The sequence below is a fragment of the Cydia splendana genome, chromosome 16 (genome assembly GCF_910591565.1).
Source record: "Cydia splendana chromosome 16, ilCydSple1.2, whole genome shotgun sequence".
Taxonomy (NCBI): Eukaryota; Metazoa; Arthropoda; class Insecta; order Lepidoptera; family Tortricidae; genus Cydia; species Cydia splendana.
Window position 1 is genome coordinate 15,213,769 of NC_085975.1, and position 16,090 is coordinate 15,229,858.

The window sequence follows — 16,090 nt, forward strand, 5'->3', positions numbered from 1 at the left end:
GTATTTGTTTACTACTCGCCCTAATAAATATAATAATAATTAATAAATATTTGGGGATAATCTTACACAGATCGAGCCAGCTCCAAACTTAGCAGTCGCGGTACGCGGGCGGTAGCATCAACACCACATACGCTACTTATTATTATAACGCGTGTTAAAATGTCGCAAATCGACTGTGAAACGCTAAAAACATTAATTGCAAGTGCACTTAAACCCTTAGAACAAAAAAATTGTGACTTACATAAGATAATAGATAGTTTAAACAGTGAAATAAAATCCGTTGTTCAAACCAAAAAAATTGAGAGTTCAGCCAAGGTAGGCAACAAAAGTGATTCGGTTATTACGTCTGCGCCGTCGACCCCGATGTCGACAAGCAATGCGTCAACACCGACCAGCCGTCCCGCTCCCGCATCCACACATGCGCCACAGCGGGCACAGCGACCAGCGGCTGCACAAACGAGACAGCGAATTGCAGCGCAGGCTAAACTGCCCATACGGGCGAAGCGTAATAACCAGCCAGCGAAACATGTACTGCAGCAAACAATGACCGCCGATATCATTACAACGGCTTCAAATCACAATACGGCAAACAAATCAACAGATAAACCGCTGAAACCGACCATCGATTTACAAGCAGAACCCCCAAAAGTACTACTGCCTATTGACAAATCAGCTGATGATGATTTTGAGCCCGTCCAAAGCCGCCATCAACGCCGCAAAATTCGAAAATCAACGATTATGATTAAAGGAACCGCGACTGACTCATCCATCACAGGGGTTGAGGTTTATAAATTCCTACATGGATGTTATTTTAAAAAGGATACGACGCCTGAGAGTCTTAAACGCCATCTAAATAGCATTCATGACGGGGCCCAGTATAAGGTAGAACAAATAAAATCGAAACGAGACAGTTATAACTCGTTCAAAATTGGTATTCCAGTTGCAGTCTACGATTGTTTCCTATCGTCGTCTGTGTGGCCTATAAACACCAACATTTCTGAATGGCGGCCCTTTCTCCGCTATAGGGAGACCCAGTCTCCCACCGACGACGACACCACCGGCCAAATCGGATGCTTGCAAAAAGAGGGTGAATATATTACACCTGAACATAAATAGATTAGCCAACAAAACATGCAGGTTAGAAAGCGAACTCCAGCTCCAGGAAAAAATTGACATATTGTGCCTATCTGAGCATTGGCTCGAGTCGAGCCAAATACCCTCGGTAAATATACTCAATTATCAGCTTCGGGCCCACTACTGCCGACCCTCGCGGATGGGAGGAGGAGTCTGCATATATATTGCCACTGACATACTGACCTTAGAGCGCCGCGAAGTGACTGACCTCTCCGTAGAAATGCATTTTGAGACATGTGCAGTTGAGTGTATCGGCCTTGACCTAATTATTATATGTATATATAGACCGCCTAGTGGTGACATCACGATGTTCTTAAATAAGTTAAATCTATTGTTAAATTTTATTGCTATTCAAAATAATAATGTAATCATAGTAGGTGACATTAATATTGACTAATTGTAACATTACTAAACAGTTGTTAGATACTATCTGATACTATTAAAATCTGTGGGTTCAGAAATCTTATAAATAAACCGACTAGGATTACGGAGACATCTAAAAAATGTATTGATCATGCATATTCCAATATAATTAGGTCTGACATAAATAAAATAATGTGTAATGAAATGTATTTGTCTGATCATTTGTCTTTAATTATTAGTATTAATATTAATAACAGAACCCAATCGAATTGCCATGTATTAAAGCGAAAGTTTTCACATTGTAACAAACATGACTTCATACGAAGTCTTGATTTCCAAAATTGGGATGACATCCTAAGTAAGAGTACCTGCCCAGGTGAAAAGATAAAATCTATTATAAATGTTTTGAAGCATTATTTCGATGTTCATTTCCCAATTAAGTATCATCCGGTTAAAAAACCCAACGAAGTCTGGGTAAATGACACTGTAAAAATACAAAGAAATAACATTCATAAACTTAAGGTAAAACTAAGTTTAAACCCCTATGATACTGTGTCACTTTCTAGCCTTCAAAGACTAGAATGCTCGTACTGGTCCCTTATAAAAAATATACGTAGGAGTTATATAAACAGACAAATTTCAAACTGCGGTCGTGATATGTCACGTAGTGTTTGGCGCATAATATCGAATGAAACGTGCAAAGGCACCAGGAGCGGGAACAGAGCAATCGACATACTTGTTAGCAAGTCTGCAGGCGACTGCCAGGACGCGCGTGCCGTCAACTCCGCCACGCTGCTAAACAGGTACTATCTAGATGCTAACGTAAATAATACGAGACCGTGCACTCCCACTGCCCTAGAATATCTCCACAGCTATTTAGACCACCCACCCCCACCTTTGGTGTTCACTCCATTCACCCTCCATGAGATGATTAATGCAAACATATAAAACGTAAAACTTCTAAAGATATAAATGACATGACAACGTATATTCTGGATTGCTTGCCGCCTATTGTTATATCCCTATTTTTGTCCGTATTTAATGACTGCGTTAAATTTGGTGTATATCCAGATATCTTAAAATTGATAAAGGTACAGCCGGTCTACAAAGGTAAGGGCGAACTGCACTCGCCCAAGTCTTACAGACCAATATCACTAGTACCGGTCGTCTCTAAAATATTTGAGCGGTTGCTTAGCAACAAACTTATGCAACATATTACTAGTAACAGGTTATTAAATCGTCAGCAGTACGCCTATCAGCCCGGTCGGTCGACAATAGATGCCGCTAGAGACGTTGTGATGCGAGTGTTGGGGCATCTAGAAGACGCGCGACAGGTTGCTGCGATCTTCTGCGATCTGTCGCGCGCCTTCGAGATGATAGACAATCCCTTCTTATCAGAAAGCTTGCCGTTTATGGTGTTACTGGTAACTTTCTGGATACAATCTCATCCTCTTTTAAATAATCAATGTACTTACGTCCTGAACGCGAAGTCAGAAATGGAGTCGATTGGTAACTGTGCAGTCCCTCAGGGATCGGTCGCCGGAAATAACTTATTCTTGATCCTCGTCAACGACATCACGACCGCTTGCCCAGGTCAGGAGTATGTCATGTTTGCCGACGACACTTGTATTATTGTCAATGCTAACGATTTTGAGAGCTTAAAATCTAAACTTTGCAATGTCATAAATCAAATGGTAAGATTGTTCTCCGCCAATGGCATGCTATTAAATTTAGAGAAAACTAGTAAGTATAGTGCATTTCCAATTAAAAAAAATCTAACAAACCTAATCTCAATATTGTGCTAAATAACACCGAAATTCCGCAAGTTGATTCCGCGGGGTACCTAGGATTCCAAATTGACTCCGGACGGACTTGGGCCCCACATATACAGACAACATGTGACAAATTAGCCTCTGCGTGTTACGCATTGTCAAGAATAGCACCCAGTCTGTCTGCTGAAAACCTAAAAACGGCATACTACGGGTATTTCCACTCGATTTTATTGCAGGGTGTGGATCTTTGGGGCATGGCTGCTGAGCGCGACCGAATATTCAGGATGCAAAAACGCGCCCTGCGTATAATCGATGGAAAACCTGTAGACTACCCAGCACAGAGTTTGTTTAAAAAACATAAGATACTCACTTTACCGTGCATATATATACTCACGGCATGCATGCATGTAAGAGTGAACATAGATATGTATAAATCTAACACTCATGCCCGTGGGTCTCAAATGCGCAGGCGACCCAGGTTACTTGCTTCTAGACGCCGACTCGCCAAATCACGACGGTCACTCAGTATCATGGGGCCCAATATATATAATGCAGTACCGAATGAGATACAAGACTCAAAAACAGATTTAATATTTAAAAAGAAACTTAAGATTATGTTACTTTTAGAGGAAGCTTATTACAGCATCGATGAATTCACTAGTATACGGTAAGATCATTGACCCAGCGCTGTACCTAATATTATATTATAAATTGTATACACATATGTACCTATAATAAGTAAAATGTAAATAGTAATTAAGTAACAAAATGACGTGTAAATGTATATGTTTCTTTTACCAATAAATTACTGTATCACTGTATCACTGTATTGTACTTTGGGTACTAGGCGACGAAACACGTACGTAGGTACTTACTCGTTTATGTGAAATACAATACTTAGATACATAAATAGATAAAATCATAAAGTAAACCCAAATAGCTGATGTGGCTGAAACAGCCGCCAAGCTGAAGTGGGACTGGGCGGGACACGTTTGCCGTATGCCGGATGACTTGTGGGCTAAAACAGCAACCAATTGGGTCCCACATCAAACCCGGGGTCGCGGCAAACCTCGAAGGCGTTGGCGAGATGACCTCGACTCCTTTGACAGGAACTGGTGGGAGACGGGTCAAAACCGGGATACGTGGAAAGGGGGGAGGGAGGCCTTTGCCCAGCAGTGGGACACTAGGCTCATATAAATAAATAATAAATAAATAAGTATACATAAGAGTAGCCGACCAATACAAGTCTCGCTTAGTTCCACAATAATTCAAGAGATGTCACTCAGAGCACCATTGGGCCTAAATTGATAACATCCATGGTATAATAATATACCATAACATCCAACTCATTTTACATTTCATAATTCTTTGTGTTTGCCCATAATAAAATGCCTTTAATTATTTTAATTTTATTTATTACATGCAAAATCTAGTTGGAATATAAGGATCTTGGTAAGTATAATTTAAAGGCGATATTAATAATCAGTTCAATAAAATTTTCCATACAGTTATTCATTCTTAGGAATTATTTTCTTCTGTCTTCGTTTCCTCATCCGCTTGTTCGCAATTCTTTTGATTTTTTATAATTATTTGACGAGCATCTTCTACAATAGATTTTGGTGTAGTCTCAAATAGCTCAAAGATCAACTCGGGTATTTTATTCAAAAATGAAAATTCCAAGATCTCATAAAAATTTTCCGATGTGACAGTTTGGGATATTTTCATAAGACATTCTGCTTTAAGATTATCCATTAGGTAGTATCTAGCAATCAACAGTAGTGGAAGCAGCCCTTCATCGGGTAGAGTGCCCAAATACATGTACTGTTTTAGATGCTTCAGAGTTTGTAGAGAGACTCCTTCTATCTGTACTCGGCCCTCAGATGTCTCCTTCCACTCTCGGCTTAGCATTGTCTTGAACACATCACTGTTAGTGGCTAAATGAGCTCTGTGCACCAGCAAACTACCTTCATCGGTACTCAGTTTGAAGTCGGTAAATTCTTCATCTTCATAAAGCTTCATATTTGTAACAATTTTAAATGCACTAGTTGCACTACTGCTCAATGAGATATTAATAAGTATGTGGAAATGCTTAATTCCTACACCTCCCCAACCCATTTGAATATTTTCACACCATTCTTCTGTGCACAAAACTTTTCTGTCAAATGCGGGAGCCTTGCAAGTCACATGCAATTGAACAACTAAGTCCTTAGCTACAGAATGTTTTCTTGTCCTTATTATAAAAAAGATATTAGTATCTCCATGTCGTTTCAATAATAAAAAACACATTTCTGCAATGCAATTAATGTTAAAATCCGGACTCCTAATAGGTTCATTAACTCTTAACTTGGATCTGTTAATTGAAAATGAGAGCATCACACATGAAGAACCTCGAAGCTCAGTGCCAACCCTGAAATTAAAATGTTTTAATTATAATAACAATCAAAGTGTTTTATATCTATTAGTTAAATTTTCTGGCCTGCTCACGTTGGATTACTATATCACACTTTATGACCAGGCTCATAAGACCAGAGTGTTGGAAGGTGCCATTAATATATCAAAAACTGCTTATAGAATATACTAAGTATTAAGTATAGTAATATTACCTACTAATAGTGGCTTGTAATTTTATGAATAGTAAGTATAGTCAGTCCGTAAAAAGTCTGCAGCGATTTTGATAGCCCATGCAGTGCGTCATTTTAAACGTCAATTAAACATTATGACGTATACATATAACACTTACACTGCGTGGGCTATCAAATCCGCTGCAGACTTTGTTTGGTGCGACTATAGTAGTATTACTAGTAATATTACTACTATCATGTAAGCAGTTTTTGATATATTAATAATGGTAGGTGCACTTAGACGGCAACGGCATGGCGCATTTCTACCCCCATTTCAGAACGGGCCTTATTAGGTGCACTAAAAATGGTACTAGTTCAGCGGTGTTACTCACGAATTCGAGCCAATTGTGCAGTCTTTGGTTGCGACCAAATATATCGCGCGCGTGATGCGGACTCATCAACAAATCGCGACACCGCTGTACTGGCCCCATTCTTATTGCCTGTAACTCCTGTAAGGCCAATCTTGAGATATACGTCAATGGCCAATAGCTTTTAAAATAGCTCCTTCGGTACCTACTCCTTTTTCCCCTGCTGATGGATGAATTATTTTACTGAAGATACATTGTATATTTTTATGACAGATTTTCCTGTTGGAAAACAAAAAAATAGGTATGACAAAATAACTTACAATTTCATACACTCTTCAGTCATGTTGTACGGATTTAATGGAGTCCTTTTTTTAAATTCCAATCTTGAAATCTTGATATTTGTTGTCTAGATACCACAAAGTCGTGAAGTGTCTATTAATTACTAGCCCGTGCAGTCTTGAGAATGATGTAACACAAAAAGACATCAATTTACTAATACACCTACTAGTGGAAGCGGACAGCGGGTGACGGTTTTTCGTATGTAGGCATGTTTTGCATGGAATGACGCGTCAGGAGGAGGGGGCGAGATGGGGCATGGAAGGGTCAATCCCTCGACGACAATGTTGCTATAGTTCGTTTTCTTTAGCATTAGACATAGATTTAATATATAGAGATCCCGTCTCTGCGTGCTGTCACTGTTGCCACTTTTGTTTAGTGTACGATTAACAATGAGGCCCACCTTGCTGTAGCCATATCGATAAACTATCGACATTTCTTGCAATTTTAATTTTGCATCAAAGGTCGTTTTCTGTTCTCTTTGACGGCGCAGTAACTAGTATCATTTCGCTCTCCTCGCTCTTTTAAAAATGCCATTTGTCAAAAAAGGACAACCATACTGTTAACAAGATGGACTTCAAATCAAGTGTTGCCTTTTTTGATGCGCCCAGGCTGTGTATGTGTGCGTAAAAGCGTATATGTGTGATCTTTTAGGGATGTGAAAAGTCGATTTTAACCATGTTATATATCGATAAACGCTACACAGCGGAACGAAATAGCGATTAATCGAAGCTTCAATATCTTCGTTAAACATGAACATAGTTGAAATGCTAATAGATAATGAATATATTATAATGTAATAAAATAATTCAATTATTGCGGAACACATATTTTAGTAGGTATTTATGTATTTTAATTAAATATCTGAATTTTCCCTTGGTTCCCTGCTGGGGCGTGACGATAAAATTGTGATCTGATAACCACAATAAAGAATAAAAGCGTTTTTGTTCATTTTAGGTATCGTTAAACCTTTGAAGTAAAATTAAAATTCCAAGAAATGTCGATAGTTTATCGATATGACTTTATCGACATGGCTACAGCAAGGTGGGCCTCATTGTTAAGAGCGCTCTTACAAGAAAAGTCGAAATAATGCAAAATTGATGATACTAGTCGACGAAATTCAGGACTTTGCGCTCATTATTAGAAACAATGAGTACTTGTTCCAGTAAAAGCGTCTTCTTATCTTTATAAATATCGTTGTAAATATTAGAAAAAGGACTTATTAAATTAGTAATGATTTTTTTTCTGATGGTCGTTTCCGAAAAACCCCGTGAAGCACTGAATGGCGAGCTCTTATTTGGAAATGTTGAGAATTTTACTCTGCTAAACCTGGCTATTTTGTATTACTAATACCCTGTACTTTAGGCATATCAAACTATATTTTTCCTACATACCTTTGAGAAAGAGAAAATCAAAGTAAAACGAACTCGATTTTCTCTCCGAAACAAGTGTCAATTCCTACGAAAATCTACTTAATATCGAAGTCATTTTCATACTCAAGCAATCTGCAACGTTTGCTTATACTGTTGGTATACATTAGTGTTTATGAAATTCTACTATAATTTTTTGGCAATTTTTTGAAAACTACTCTATATTACCGATGACGCGCGCTGCGCCAGCTCAGTGCCGCGGCAGAGCTTGTAGAGGCAGGACGTGTGTCGGTCGACTCCGCACATTTTCAACGGCGACGACGAGGTTTTTTATCATTGTGTGCGGCGGGCGCCGTGTAAAACGCTATACTGTGTGCGTGTAAACCGCAACGAGAGACTTTGATCCTAGCACTGTTTTTATAGTATTATAATTTATAATGGTACAGTTTAATAAACTACCGGACAGGATTAAAAATATTTGAAACGACCTGACATTCTATATATGTATTTATTTGACTCAAGATAGTACTCAGGGTCTGATGATGGAGCCGGAAGGTGGTCACCGGTACCAATCAACCATGCAACTAAACCACTTCGTGTTTAGGCTCGTTTTATTCATCTCAACAAGATCTTTGACACAAGATAGTACTCAGGGTCTGATGATGGAGCCGGAAGGTGGTCACCGGTACCAATCAACCATGCAACTAAACCACTTCGTGTTTGGGCTCATTTGATTCGGCTCAACAAGATCTTTGACTTAAGATAGTACTCAGGGTCTGATGATGGAGCCGGAAGGTGGTCACCGGTACCAATCAACCATGCAACTAAACCACTTCGTGTTTGGGCTCGTTTGATTCGTCTCAACAAGATCTTTGGCACAAGATAATACTCAGGGTCTGATGATGGAGCCGGAAGGTGGTCACCGGTACCAATCAACCATGCAACTAAACCACTTCGTGTTTAGGCTCGTTTGATTCGTCTCAACAAGATCTTTGACACAAGATAGTACTCAGGGTCTGATGATGGAGCCGGCAGGTGGTCACCGGTACCAATCAACCATGCCACTAAACCACTTCGTGTTTAGGCTCGTTTTATTCGTTTCTATAAGACCTTTGACACAAGATAGTACTCAGGGTCTGATGTTGGAGCCGGAAGGTGGTCACCGGTACCAATCAACCATGCAACTACACCACTTCGTGTTTAGGCTCGTTTGATTCGTCTCAACAAGACCTTAGACACAAGATAGTACTCAGGATCTGATGATGGAGCTGGAAGGTGGCCACGGGTAACAGTCTACCATGTAACTGAACCACTTCGTGTTTGGGCTCGTTTGATTTGTCGCAACAAGATCTTTGACACAAGGTAGTACTGAGGGTCTGATGATGGATCCGGAAGGTGGTGACCGGTACCAATCAACCATGCAACTAAACCACTTCGTGTTTGGCTTCGTTCGATTCGTCGCAACAATATCTTTGACACAAGTTAGTACTCAGGGTCTGATGATGGAGCTGGACTGTGGCCACGGGTACCAGTCTACCATGTAACTGAACCACTTCGTGTTTGGGCTCGTTTGATTCCTCGCAATAAGATGTTTGAGACAAGATACTACTCAGGGTCTGATGATGGAGCTGATGATGATTGACAGGTACCCGTCGCCACCTTCGCGCTCCATCATCAGACCCTGAGTACTACCTTGTGTCAAAGATCTTGTTGAGATGAATAAAACGTGCCTAAACACGAAATGGTTTAGTTGCATGGTTGATTGGTACCGGTGACCACCTTCCGGCTCCAACATCAGACCCTGAGTACTATCTTGTGTCAAAGATCTTGTTGAAACGAATAAAACGAGCCTAAACACGAAGTGGTTTAGTTGCATGGTTGATTGGTACCGGTGACCACCTTCCAGCTCCATCATCAGACTCTGAGTATCACCTAGTGTCAAAGATCTTGTTGAGACGAATCAAACGATCCTAAACACGATGTTGTTTAGTTGCATGGTTGATTGGTAATGGTACCTTCCAGCTCCATCATCAGACCCTGAGTACTGTCTTGTGTCAAAGATCTTGTTGAGACGAATCAAACGAGCCCAAACACGAAGTTGTTTAGTTACATGATAGACTGGTACCCTGTGTATCTTCAGTGTCAAAGATCTTGTTGAGACGAATCAAACGAGCCTAATCATGTTACTACATGGTTGATTGGTATCCGTGACCACCTTAATCATCATCAGATCCTCGGTACCAGTTCGTTTTTAAACCCTCGTTGATACAAACTTTACAACCTATAGGTACCAAATGCAATGACGAAACATGTAAATAAGCGAGTAGGTACCTATAATTTCTTTCGAGTAATATACCTTCATAAGTACGAGTATGGGGCTATTCATAAATTACGTCGTTTCAAATGGGAGGAGTGGGGGGGGGGGGGGGTCTGGACATCGGATGATGGTAACATGACGTAGGAGGAAACAGATTCATCCGAAGCTTGATTTTTGGATGATTTGAGGGTGGGGGGGGTCAAAAATCGTCAAAAATAGATGACGTAATTTATGAACAGCCCCTATGTACATTTGCACTGCATTTAGTATTTTCGTACTTACCAAATAACAGTTTTAGAACTTTAAAAGTTAAGTACAGTTAGTTTTGTTATGGTTGATTTCAATATGCTTCGCGAAGGATCAAGAATGTTTAATCCATCATTGTAGTGCGAGTGTGGTAGAAGGGATCGGCGTACTGAGCTCGCACGGCCTGCCGCAGCGCCGTAAAATACCTAAACTCGCTCAACGCCGAAATGTAATAGCGCTCTTAATCGTACACTAAACAAAAGTGGCAACAGTGACAGCTCGCTGAGACGGGATCTCTATATACTAAATCTATGGTATCTCTATATATTATTATATCTATGGTCTTGACAACTATTATTTCTTCTGTGGTCATGACAGGGAAGTCCCGAATTTTTTCATCGTCTTTTGTGTCATTGTTCATTCGCACTATTCGCAGTCTGTGATCGCGTAAACTTACCACTTTGAGCACGAGTAGCACGACTGCATTGTTTTACAGTTCAATTTGTTTATCAAGAACAAACGGCAGATAATTATAAATAACATTAGTAAATTAAAAGCGAAGCGTGGGCTCGAGTTATCGTGTAAGCCATACAAGGAGAATTAACAAAAACAATAATAGACCATGAATATGTAAGTTATAAGTTTCTTGATAATTATTGATATTTAACTGCAGGTACTTTAATCGTTAAGTACTTAATTTTCAGTATATTGTTAATAATCTTATTTATGTACCTACGTGTAGATGTGTAATAATAATAATATAGTTAGGTATGAGTTAGGTACTTTAATGGCGCTCAACGACAACAAAATGCGTAGAAGCGGATTTCTAAGAACCTTAATCTAATAATGAAACAAAGAATCGCTTATGCTCATTTACATTGTACCTAAGCATGCACCTACGTGACATGTGATAAAATGTAATGATTGTTGTTGTAGCTTCTAGATCTAGACTATGGTGGAATTATTTTCAATCAAAACAGGATTGAATTTGTCCGATAAAAAGCACTTCAGCCGAATTATCCCTGATACAAATAATTAGTGATTTCGTTTTTCTTCCATTTTCAGTGTGGCGAAAAAACAGCACCGAGGCAAAAGCTTGAAACTCAGCTTTTCCATAATTTACAAATATGCAACGTCTAATGAAAAGTTAAGCGAGGTCTTCAATATCGATGACTTAGCTGAGGTGCGATTTAGATTCGTATCCTCTACTGATACCCTCAGTACATTTTTGTCCATAAAAAAACATGCTTCAGCTAAGGACACCACTGTCAAAGTTGATGTTAAAAGCGAGGACCTAGGCTACACCCAACAATGGGTGTGCACCGAACACTGGGTCGATTGGCAAGACATGGGTGTAAAGCCAACTATGACTGCGGTTGACAATTACTTGGTCGCATTCCGAATCAATATCACTCTGATTGAAGAGAAATGTTTCAACGCTCCGAACATTTATGAAGATGACGACTTTACTGACTTTCATCTGAGCACAGCCGAAGGCCGTGTGGCAGTGCACAGAGTTCACCTCGCATCTCACAGCGAAGTGTTCAAGACGATGCTCGGCCATGAGTGGAAGGAGACCGCTGAAGGCAATATACAGGTAGAGGGAGTAACGCTGCAGACCCTTAAGCATCTGAAGCAGTATATATACTTGGGCACCCTGCCTGATGATGGGCTGCGTCAACTGCTGCTGATTGCTAGATACTACCTGATTGATAATCTCAAGTCGGCATGCATTTCTAAGCTGGCCAGGACAGCAACGCCTGACAACCTGGAGGACCTTCTGGAGTTTGCTATTGATAACAAAATAACTGAGTTGGCTTTAGCCATTCTGCAGTTGACTCCTGATGATGTTGTAGATGGAGCTTATCAAATGAAGAAAAAGGAGCCAGCAAGTGGACAGAACAGTGGAAAATAATTTATTTTCACCCGGGCGACATATTTTTTTAAAATAACATCGTTTACTATTACTGTTCTTACCTTTTATTCATTCTTGTATTTTTAATGATATTAATTTCATTGCTCTTATAATCAATGTAATCATTAATATAATATATCTTACTATTTTATTATCTGATTATTCCATTATAGGTAATTTCATATCATAATTGAATTAGAATAAGGTCAGAGGTCAAGATAGATTTGAAAATCCATAAATTGTGTAATTCCGTATAAAAGGAACCGTGCAGGGGTGATCTCAATCCTTGTCTAAGTCAAGTACCAATTATTCGCCATAAAGTATTTTTATACGAAACTACACAATTACATGTATCATTTTTCTCATTTAAATTTATATGTGGCTTTCCATTAGATAATTTAAGGATCTTATTTTATTACCTAACTTTAATTAATCTTTACTTGACATAGTTTGAAACATATTTTTATTAGAAATAAAAAATCATGTTTGCATTTATAAAATGATTTTATTTAATTTTCTACAAAAGGGCGCATTATTCAACTTACTATCATCTAGGCTAGGTATACAATAGGCCTAGCACAGGACGGGCTCGACAATTAAATAGGTATCTCGCCCGCGAGATAGTCGAATCAACCCTACCCGTTCTTTTCTCACTGTATTGATTAAAGAGGGACGAGTAGTCTATCTCGCTGTCGAGATACTGTCGCGCCCATCCTGTGCTGTTAAAGTTATTTAACAAATTAAAGAAACGAAAAAATTACAATTAAGAGGAAACAGGAGCCGAGTTTTAAATATTTTAGGTAAATATACCCGTCTCGCTAACGGAAGCGGCACCTAAAAGTAGTGCGATAAGGACAAGGCGAAAAATCCTGCGTAAAAATCTCAAAAATCGAGGTTTCGTACTCCTCTGTTTCCTCCTCCAAAACTTAACCAATCGTAACCAAATTTGGAAATCTAAATGATTATGAAATTATCTGTGTCGGACCGTTTTGCTTTTTTGGCTAATTGATATCAGTTTTGAATGCCACGCCTCTCATTGCGGCATAGTCAATTAGGCCATTTTGGCCATTTTTGAAGGGCTCTAGCGCCTTAAAAAACAAAAATATCAAAAAAAGCAAAACGGTCCGACACAGATATTGACAATATTAATTTGTGTTGAAAAAATCATTGCTCTAGCTTCAAAAACCACGGAGGAAAACGAGGAGTACGTTTGTATGAAGAAATGACCACTCCCGTTGGCTCTTAAAAAAATCAAAGAAAAATATGTCTAACAACATGCAACTTAAACATTAATAACTCTATAATAGTAATTAAAAGGATTCACTATGTTAAGTTATAAGATATACATGATAGTTATAAGATGGTATATAAGAATACCCTAAATTAGATTAGGTTTTAAAACACAACTTATTTTTTTTAAACTGATTCACACTAAATAAACAGATCTCAATAGTTCCATTCATAGGATAAAATGTCAATCTACAAAAAATATTAAGCAGAATTAACAGACCCATTATCAGACTCATTATCAGACTCTGGTTCTTCATTGACTGCCTCTTTTGTACCACTGACATCCTCACTCTTCTTAGGTTTTGTTATTTTCTGATGAGCAAGTTCAATAACATCCCTTGGCTGCGCTCGAACTGCCCTTAGAATAGCAAATGTTAATTCTGGAATGTTGCTAGCATAGGAGAACTCCAGATGATCATACAAGTTATCTGAATCGATCGAATGAGCAAGCTTAATAATACATAATTTTTTCAAGTCATCAATTAAGTAGTATTCAGCAATGCGAAGGAGGGGATACAGCCCGTCTTCTGGCAGGGTTTTCAAGTACAGGTACTGCTTTAGATCTTGAAGGGTTTTGAGAGTGACTCCTTCCATCACAATGCATCCAGCAGTTGTCTCTTTCCATTCGCCGCAGAGCATTCTTTCGAAAACATCACTGTATGCAGCCAGGACCGCTCTATGCACAGATACACTTCCCTCTGTTGTGCTCAATTGGAAATCTGTGAAATGCTTATCTCCATACATTACGTCTAATACTGACCTGCATGATTCAACCTTGACGTCTACTTGTAGATTGAATGTTAATTTTTTTGTATATGGTGAAGTAAACAACGTTGATGGTGGTTGAGGGCGATTTTCAGAGCTGCTAGAGTTAGAAAAGATCCATTTAAATTTTGGTTTCTCACATAGCACTGTCATTTCAACATTCATTCTCGTTGTCAATCCATGTGCCCTTGCAGAAAAAAGAATCTTGGATTGGCTGTTAGTAGTATTCTGTATAAAAAATTTCATCTCAACCAACCCGTGGACATCAACTATTTGTCCATCAATATGAGTGTCTTCTTCAAGGTTATCAATTCGGAAATAAAGGTCAAAAGCTGTTCCACCTCGATGCTTCGTGTCAAGCCTGAAAGAAAAAGAAGAAAATTTTATATTAAATTACAACATAATAGCTGTAAACGGTGTCGGTATGTACATGGCTTTTTGATTGCGAAAAGCCAAGCAATGATTTAGTAACAAAACAACACTGCAATCCAGCCAATCCAAATAACTTCTGGACTACACTCGTATGACTCGTAGCCGATAACGTCTTTCTTTCACTTTTTAGCATAAGCACCAACAAATACAAAAAGGAGTAGCTAGGGTTACTTATACAGCTCTAGGTACAGGAACAAATTTCGACTTCTACTGTTTCTAGCTTGTAAGGTCTAAGTTTAATTTGTTTAAACAACCATTTACTAGTAAATTGGAAACCTTTGAAATTATTTTACAGTGACAATGGATTGCGTCATTAGTCATTGTTTAGTGTAAGTAATACTTACAGTGTTAATGCCATTTTGGTAACTATTGTGGCTCTTAGCAAAAGTCTTCGTAACTTAACAGAAAATGATCTTCAGCCTTAACGAAATCTTTTATTTTTCTAATTTATCTTCTTGAAAATGAAGAAGAGAATAGAAGAACTGGGCTATAACCGCGAAAATCGAAGTTCGCAAATTGCGGGCATTTTTCTCTGTCACTCTTATTACGTCTTCATTGGAGGAAAAGAGAAAGATCCCCGCAATTTACGAATTTCGGTTTTCGCGGTAGCCCCTCTGGTAATCTAGAGAGAGATCGAACCGAACAAGATGGCTTGCCAATGACGCCAATGTTGCCATCAGTAAAATACCATTAAGGACTCTACAAAAATCACCTCATCGATAATTGCATGCGATTTAAGGCTTCTAGTCGCTTTGCACAATCATGTGCAATTTTAGATAAATTGGCGGCTAAGCATCTCCGCTCCTCTGTCAACTCGGAATCGGCGATTACCTATAGAAAAAAGGTTTAGGTCTTCTACGCAATTAGAGCGAAAAAGACGTCGTCGCGTCGGTTGAACTGACTGAGCCTTTCGATAAAGTATTTATAGCCGGTCAAACAAGTTTGTCAGTAGAAAAAGGAGTGAAATTCCAATTTTCTATGGGACATTAACTCTTCGTAACTTTTTTTTTAATTTGCCGTTCTTTTCTACTGACGGAAATGGCTTGTCTGACTGTAATATATAACAGCGCCAAATGTATCAAAAATCGCAATTTATTGATATCGGAGAGCTTTGTATTGTAGACCCTATATGAAATTACAGTTCCATATGTTTATGTCCCCAGCTGTGTCGTGACGTGACTCACGTGACACGATAAACTATAAGGGTATGCGCGCACGAGC

General features: G+C 38.9%; 1 protein-coding gene across 1 annotated transcript; it reads left to right on the forward strand.

Annotated features, from left to right (window-relative positions):
- Positions 1-10,932: 10,932 nt before the first annotated feature.
- Positions 10,933-12,426, forward strand: LOC134797914 (uncharacterized). The gene is made up of 2 exons (XM_063770257.1): positions 10,933-11,097; positions 11,533-12,426. Exons 1-2 carry the CDS (start codon positions 11,090-11,092, stop codon positions 12,380-12,382), a joined length of 858 nt encoding a protein of 285 aa, XP_063626327.1. The 5' UTR covers positions 10,933-11,089; the 3' UTR covers positions 12,383-12,426.
- The last annotated feature ends 3,664 nt before the right edge of the window (positions 12,427-16,090 follow it).